Source organism: Gymnoscopelus braueri (genome assembly GCF_963280865.1).
Source record: "Gymnoscopelus braueri genome assembly, chromosome: 1".
NCBI classification, from domain to species: domain Eukaryota; kingdom Metazoa; phylum Chordata; class Actinopteri; order Myctophiformes; family Myctophidae; genus Gymnoscopelus; species Gymnoscopelus braueri.
In genome coordinates, this window is record NC_137603.1 from 26,973,947 (window position 1) to 26,982,881 (window position 8,935).

Below are 8,935 nucleotides of genomic sequence, written 5' to 3' on the forward strand. Positions count from 1 at the left end.
AATATGCGCGCTGCACACACACACAGTGTGGGTGCCCAGTAGGTGAAGGGCCCGGCTGGTTGCATTCATTGACCCATTAAGACTGGGAGAGAATCCGAGTAATTTTTTTATTTATTTGTCTAATAAAAAAAATAGCAGATATACAAGCTATGAGCTTATAGATCTGCTATTTTTGAAAATTCATTTTTTATAGAAATCTTTGAATATATATTTTTAAAGCGATAATTTTTAACTCAAATCTTTGCTTCTGGGGATTCTACAAATGTCTTCTAAATCCTAACAGTTTTTCTTTTTTTTAAACGTATGTTGCTATATACTGTACTGTATATCAGTGGACCCAAGGGGTCGGGCTTACATGAGGCTTTGTACCTGTTTCGTCCATACATGGGCATGGTCACTTTGTCCTCCGGCCCCAGCCAAAAAAAAGTCTGTCACTTGGTCCTCCGGCCCCAGCCCAAAAAAATTCTGTCCCCCAAAAAAGTCTGTCCATACATGGGCATAGAAGGGACACACGTCGTGCGAAGCCCGGCCATTCAAAAGTCTGTCCCCTTTTCGTTCATGACATGTACACATGTGCACAGTATTAGTATTTCTATCTACGCATTCATATTCTGATACTATGGCCTGTCTTTTTGTGTAGCCTGCCATGTCCCTTTTTGTATAGTGTCTTCCTGTTTTAGTTTAGCGGTGTCCGTGACTATGTGTTGTTTTTAATACGGTGTTGCCTGCGGAAACATCTGCAATTTCCCTCTGGATAAATAACGTTTTTCATCCATCTAAAAATATATACAGCATGTCCATAAAATATAACCACCAAGTTTATTATAAAACATTGTAAAGCTGTTTAGTTTGTAGCATCCCACGAGCATCTGCAGTTAATAAAGGAGGATTGTTTTATATGGAAATTGAATCCCCTCGAAATCAATAAAGGGATTGTTTTTCATCATGTCAGCAGACTTCCTGAGCAATCTCGCAATCCCAGTGGTCTGTGTTTGGCTCACTTGGGGGTTATGTGTGAGGCCTACAGCGGACAACCTGTCAGAGCATTGTTCATCGCCAACAGACAATGTCCTCTTAAAGGGGAATTTTGGACCACGGTTTTCTTACCTTTTCTATGATATTATGATATCCTAGGATCAGATGAATGGTACAGTAGAAAAATGTCATAACTCCATCCCGGGTCCGCCACAGCTAAAAACGCGCGCCAATAGGCCATGCGCTAGATCGCATATTTTTATAGTTTTTTTCCCCCTTTTTTTTTGGTGAGATCTGACATTCATAGTGACATAACACTATGCAATCACGTTGCATCACGTTAATAATTTTTCTACTGTACCATTCATCCTAGGATATCATAACATCATAGAAAAGGTAAGAAGGCCGTTGTCCAATATTCCCCTTTAAGCTTCTTTCATCTTCTCTTGAAAATCTTTCAGTCTGCTTATCTTTAACAGTATTTACTTATGACTCGTCCATACAGGTCCTCCAGGCACTGTCTTTCTAGGTATTATTTGTTAAACATTTTTATGGGATTCATATGGATTTATGTTGGAAAGGACGGTGGAGACGGTAGAGAGGGAATGTTTGTTTTGCATTAACCACTTAAGTCTGATGTATATTTCATAGTATGATCCCGTCGCGCTGCTAAAATAGCCAATCTACAAGCTAAAGTTATTGCGACACATTGTAAGCTTGTAGATCTGCTACTTTCGAAGATTTTTGCCTTTAGTCACTAAGTGACATGCCCAAAATAGGGATGCCAGGTTGAAAGCGGTTACAAGACTAGCATTCCAGTTGTTCAATACTTGATAAGACTACTAAACAATCATGCATTACAAGTTATCTCTTTATTTTAACAGCTACTGTATCATCTGAGGCAAAAACAAAGTGTGAAATCATCACAGTTAAAGATCACAAATTCAGAAAAAGGATGTTTAATATCCAAAATATAATTTAACATTGGACAGTGCCAAACTCAAATGAAGGGAAAGATCATAGACCAGTAAACATCACCTTCTGTTTGAAATAAATATTTAAGTTTAAGTAGAGTAAAAGTTATTCTGACTGGTGATAAGGACTGTGATATTTACAACTTCCAACTCAAAGTTCCATTGGCTCATCAGGCTTCTCTGCTGCAGGCTCCTCTTCAGGCTGGGCCACCTGTTTAACAGGAGGAAATTTACTTTGCTATTATATCATTTTTGCTCTGATATCATCTGATGACTAAGGAAAGACCAGCAGATTTATAATAGAAAATAGTAGAAAATAGTTCCTTGTAGCCTAGCCAACACACTCTAAAATGCAGATGCTTCATAACATCTTTAAGAACGTATATCAAAGGAAACACAGTAAATTGAAACACCAATTTATTTTTTTCATGTTGTATACTTTTATATTATTTACCCTCCTCTGTGGCCTCTCCTCAAGACCATCAAGGAAAGGGGCAACATCATCATCATCATAGATTATGAACTCCGTATCTTTGCCAATAATCCCAATTGACACATTCTGAAAGAAAAGAGTTTAGAAAAGCAGTTCATGAGAACAGTTCAACAAACCAAAATAATGTGGTTAACACCATGAGGTATATAACACCAATGGACTCAACTCACTCCACATTTCAAACAACACATCTGCACATTCAAACTCAAATGATCAAGGAGGGCTTGGGAGTTAATCGAGTATATTTATTTATAATATCACTGAAATGTACGGTAACTGTCAGCTACACATGCAATACTTTATAACAAGAACAAAAGACATAACATTACAGTGGTAACAGTCTGAAAACAGGGCGGTCCCTCGACCTTCGCGCTTAGGCCGGCCGGGGAGTGACGGACAGACTCAAGCCGGGCACCGTTGGATGTGCCCCGGATCTAACAAGCAATTTTGGCCAGCTCTGAGGAGCGCTATGGCCGCCCCTCCAGAGCATGGGAACTTGGGAAGCGATAGCGAACTAATCATCAAAAAGTCCTGCGAAACACCCACATTTTGAAGAAACACCCTTTTTTCCGCCTGTTACCCCAGTCAATAATCACCAAATTCTTACTCACCTTTGTGGTGAGATCTTGCTCAGCAGGCAGGGTTTCTCTTAGAGCACGGAGACCATGTTGCACAAGGTCATTCAGATTACCTTAAAGAGAGACAACAACATTTAAAATTAATACTATTCTGGAGGTAAAACAATGTTTTGATAAAGATCCCCAGCAGGCTCACAAAATAATGACTTGTGACAACTTGAAAATGTTCCACAATCACAGCAGCTCTAATAGATTTGCATTTTTCACACCAACGTCATAATCCTGTTTGGACACAGATTCTGATGTAAGATAACAGTTTATTATCTTCGCCAGGCCGAGAGGATATTATGTTTTGCCCCTGTCCATATGTTTGCGTGTCTGTGGACAGCTAATCTCGAACACCGCTATACTGATCGGTGTGAAACTTTGCATGCACATTCCTAGTAAGCCAAGGCAGAACCTCCTCCCAAATGTTTCAAATCGGCCTCATGCTGCCACTAAAACATGTTGATTCCTTGGATTAGGATGCAACTTTCCATGTAGGCCACGCCCATTTCCAACTAACTTGACTTTTTGCCATTTTGCATATACTTTAAAACACAGATTTTGTCCAGAACTCACAAAAATCTGTACACATTATCTCTTGAGCCATGTGATGAACAAGTACCATTCAGATTTGTCATATTCCATTCTGATTGACTATGATTGGCTTCCAAGGTTTGCGGGAGGGGTCCATTTGATACAAATTGGTAAAAATCATGAATCGACCTACCACAAATTTGGGTCCCACATTGAGAGGCCTATAAACAAAACTAGCTCAACCAAAACTTGAGCTTGTGAGTGCAAATACACTTATAACAAAATGCACATAATTTCTAGCCCATTTGGTTCTACTTTGTGAAAACTTGATAGATGTATATTGGTTCATAAATTCACTGGTGATTGACTGTACATCATCTGTCATTCAGAGACCCAGTACAGATTGCTTTTGTCTAAGCCAACTATTTTATTTTATCTTTATTTTCATGGCGTGACTCTGCAAGAGGCTAGCCGGCTATGGGAGGGTCTGTGTGTGTGTCTGAAGCTAATCTCGCAAACCACTGGACAGATAAATGTTTAAAATAAATGTAAATGTTAAAATGCTTGCATGCACACTGCCAGTAGGCCACAGAAGTACCTTTACTATTTATTTATTTTTCTTCATAATTTATACTTACCTGTTCCTGTATTTTACTCTTATGATGTTGTTACTATGACATTAGAACTCGCCCGGGTGCTTAATCATGAGTGAAGCTCACTGATGCCACTGCTAAGAACTAATGCCCCTTACTTGTCCACATAATAGCTACTTTTTGTTTTCTTGGAAAATTTGGAGCATTTTAGTGGCATTCTGCTTCTTCAAAACAAAATTCGCGAAATTCAACAGAAACAGCCCAACTCTTTATCACCATCCTTGCTTTCAATTCTCACGTAAGGGTGAGAGCCAACCCCAGATTTACTTATTTATTTGGAATGAGCCTCGTGTGCCCGGCGTTTCGCATCGCAGTACAGAGCATGTGTGAGCGGAGCGTGTGTGGTCCAGGAGGATGTAATCCTTGTTCAACGTGCATCTGTTGCCCATACTGTTTCTGCTTGGATATTATTCGGTGGATTGCTGTTTGGATTACCGAAATTCTGAGGGATCTGACATGTAGGGATAATTAATCACCAGGACAAAAGGATCAGTCATGTGGCTGTGGATATCCCTTGACTGTCACAATCCCTCAATGACTAGTGATACATTTGGTGCTTGAGTACAATTGAACTTAGTGACTGAACAGATCAGAGGGTTACAGAACTTGTAGAATTTTTTTTGGGGGGGGGGGGGACCTGAGTGCAAAAGAGTGTGAAAACTATCGAGCACTCAGTAGAATTTCCCCCCGCTCAACTCTGCTCTGTACTGTAATTGATTTTTCATGTCTCTCTGCCATTATCATGCCTTTTTTGGTCTGTTTAGATCCCATAACTGGGAGAGATGGTCACGTCAGTCTTTTAGATCCCATAACCCGGACGGATGGTCACATTGTAATTGACTAGCCCGTCAAGCAACCGTCAAGGTCTCTGCAGTCACAAACTGACACAGACAAACAATGGTGGCTATGCTGTTTCAGGGAAATTCTGCTCAGTATAACTTTAAGTTAAAATGCAATTGCATTTTAAAAACTGAAGAAGAAAAGAAAAAAATACTCATACTCGCCATTGGTGAGTACTCAAAATAAAGTACTTTTACTCAGTCATGAAAAAGCGGTAACGGTGCACCCCCATTTAATAGTATGGTGCATCTAGCCATGCTAGTCTAGCATGTACATTGTTGTCCAAAAAAAAAAGGCAAAATGCTGCTTTGGCAAGCAAAATTCATCCTTCTGAGGAACACGATGTTCTTTTCCCTGGATCGAAAAAGCAATCAGTCACTAAATGAAGTTGTTCCACAAAAAATGACACGATACCTGTGTTCACCGCAATGATTAATTATGCTGACTAAAACAACAGTAAAGCTCTGTGACATGTTTTACCAATATCTTGGACAATAATAGAGTTCTAGGACTTTCAGATATGAGCTATATACTGCACACAGCACTGTACAGTGCACAATGCACACTGTAGAGAGCACTGTAAAGCATGAATTTTTCTGACATTCAAAAGTTCACAGAAACAATGCTGCGATGATGAAGAGTAGAAGGAATACACTAATAGCTCACAGTCAAGGAAAGCTTCCATGTGTCTCTCCAAATAGGTCCGTGCAGACTGGGAGCGTGCACCTATGGACATGGCCTTGCAATCAAAGTAGTTGGCAGAGGGGCAGGTCTGAAAAATGTGTGGACCCATATCCTGAGAAAGCAAGAGGAAATAAATATTTAAAAAAGACTTTAGGTACGTTAAACATATAATTTATTCACATCAGCTTACATCATATCCGGCAATGAGCAGCCCCACACCATAAGGCCTTCTTCCATATCTCTGTGTTGGTATTTGGGTCTCTGGGTCAAATGTCAAGGTGCCAATTCCAATACAGTACATACACAAAGTACCTAAAAACAAACAGTAAGGATGCTGGACAATACGGAACGTAGATGTGAAAGGATACTGCTGCCAATGAGTGAAACCAAGCGTGACACTGGAAGCGGCTGGTCGAATACAAACCTGGAGTCGAGACACTCTTGACGCATGAAGTTGCTCAAAAGAAAAATGGGGCATAAGACATTAGCTTTGATCTTATAATCATTTATTGAAATCTTTAGTACGGTAACATGCCTGGTGTGTATATATTATCTTACCAAAGAAGTCTTGCGTCAGCAGTTAAGCCAGCAATGGAGATACCCACATGGTTATCTACATTCAGAATTTTCTTTTGATGAGCAGCCAACTCTGACTGAGCTCTCTGTAGGGATAAAGAGTAGAACTGATACTAAGAGCAAGTAACCTAAAAGCACATTTTGCTCAATTGTTTTCCCACGTGCATAACTGAGTAAGAAATGTCACTTGTAGTGATGGGAATCGAGAACCGGAATCGTTAAGAGAATTGGATTAGAAACTCAGAGAATCAACATTGTATGACTCTGAGCTTATCAATTCCTTTTATCAATGCTGGCATGACAGATGATCATTGCAAAAACAAGGATGTCATGCATCTACTCTGCTGAAAAGGAAAAGATAAGGAGCAGTGTAATTTACTCTAACATGTTCAAATAAATGTTATTAGACATTTTTTCTTTTCTTTTTCCTTTTTCTATTGTTTCTACTCCCGACTTGGATAATAAAAAAGTAGAGAACATGTGTAAGCCTACTCTTTCCACAGTGAAAATTGATCAGGAATCAATAATTAATTGACAAAGGAATTGGACCGATAAGCACAATCGCTAATGGCATTGGCGTCAATAAACTCGTATCAATTCCCATCCCTAGCCACTTGGTGACAAACATAAAATCAAATACCTTCAATGCAACGAGGACTGCATGGGTACGAGATTTGAGACCCACGGTTGCAGATCCTTGCTTTACTGCCTCCATTGCATACTCAATCTGATGGATGCGCCCTGGAAAACAAGAGACATTTCAAAGTGGTGTCCGGGGACCCCCAGGGGTCCTCGGACACAATCGTTTTAACCCCTTTATCCATATTGTATACTTTGGCTATAGAGCGTGCCAAAAATCCTGAAGGGGGCGTCAACAAGAGTCTTTTGGTAGCTGCGGACATCTTTGAGGGGTAAAAACCAGGTTGACTTAACATTGCCCAATGCCACGCCCAATGCCTCGCCCCCGCAGGCTGATTTGCCCCTTCTGCTGGTGACGACACGTTGGCACGCTTAATTAAGCAGATATACAAGCTCATAGCTTGTAGATCTGCTATTCTTGAAAAATCTTGAAAATGTTTGTAACATACGACTTCAGTAAATATAAAACAAATCACTGTGACTTCTCTATGCAGTTACACCCAAAATAATACCGGTACATAAAAATACTATAACCACTTGGACAAATGGCTAGGTTTAGCTGAATTATAGCCCACAACTTTGTCATAATTTTATAAATATATATATATAATGTGTGGCAGTGAAGGATGCAGGAGTTTGCCATTACCTGGGGGCTCCAGACTGTAACATCGTTGTCATACTGGTTACGAAACTGAAGGAAGAGCAAATCAGATGGTTAATACCGTTTTTTTGCCGTTACATGGTGCTCTTATAACTTGACTCCTTACTATTCGTATTATTTTTGTATCATACGGAATTTTGACACAGCCTTAGCTAACAAACTCAGGCAACACTACAGCCTTACATTATTAGATAATAGACAATAAGTTTTGTTAACTGTTGTTCTCCAGACCACTCCACTGCTTCAACAATACTGGAATAATAATATTAATTGCAGTGGTGGAAAGTAACCATATTTCGAGGTATGTTTTACTTTTATTGGAGTATTTTTTCTTCAACACTACTACATCTCAGAGCCAGAGGCAAATATTGTACTTTTACTCCACTATAATTATTTGAAAAGTTTAGTTACTTTGCAGATTTTGATTATTATTACAGTGTTTCCCCTATATATATATATATATATATATATATATATATATATATTATTTTTTTTTTGTTTTTTTTTTGTCATGGACATATCCGTGATTGGCAGGTAATGTGTTAAGTAAGAAGTGTGAGTATTTCTTCCACCACTGTCTTTTTTGTTATGTATGACAGTTTGTCTACTTGGTCTAATAAAAGTATATTTTCCTAAATCTGGAGACAATTCATATGTAAACTAACAGATATTTTCCTGCTCATTACTGTGCACATGTACTATGTCTTTGTGTTTGAGCACAAATTTGCATTTTGAGAACCCCAAAAAAATCCAAATAATTCGCGCAACCTCCCCCACACCTTCAGCTTCTGGCTAGGGGAAACACTGTTACAAAACATAGATTAACCACTTAAGCCCTATAGGCTATTTTCAAAAGATTTTTTATACATTTTGAAAACTTGAAGCGGGACATTCTGCATAATGAGTACTTTTACTTTGGGTACATTAAGTATATGTTGATGCCAATACTTCTGTACTTTTACTCAAGTAAATTCTGTATACCAGACTTTTACTTGTAACAGAGTATTTCTACATTGTCGTACTGACACTGTAAGAAATATGAGTGTGCTTCTTCCATCACTTAAAAGGTAGGGTAAGTGATTTTCTTTGGTTAAAATAAGTGTTAAATACCACTATATTCTGATAGTAGTAGTACTCATTGCTGTAGAGTGTTTGTTCAGTAACAGGAGTCTCCATGTCTCTCCAGCTCTTTATTAAACAGAAAATTAGTTTTCAGGTCGGGATATCAATTTTATCCAATCAGGATAGAGAACTCAGTCAGGATACAGATTAAACTTATAAGT

At 38.9% G+C, this 8,935-nt stretch overlaps 1 protein-coding gene across 1 annotated transcript; it reads right to left on the reverse strand.

Moving 5' to 3' along the window:
• Positions 1–1,862: 1,862 nt before the first annotated feature.
• LOC308088190 (proteasome subunit alpha type-1-like) lies at positions 1,863–8,347 on the reverse strand (the record flags this gene model as incomplete). Its single annotated transcript, XM_080432589.1, is given in 11 exon segments — positions 1,863–2,160; positions 2,404–2,508; positions 3,054–3,133; positions 5,759–5,888; positions 5,967–6,037; positions 6,145–6,233; positions 6,335–6,438; positions 6,993–7,090; position 7,093; positions 7,638–7,682; positions 8,339–8,347. Coding segments are annotated over 11 exon segments (792 nt in total). The 3' UTR covers positions 1,863–2,100.
• Between the last annotated feature and the right edge of the window lie 588 nt (positions 8,348–8,935).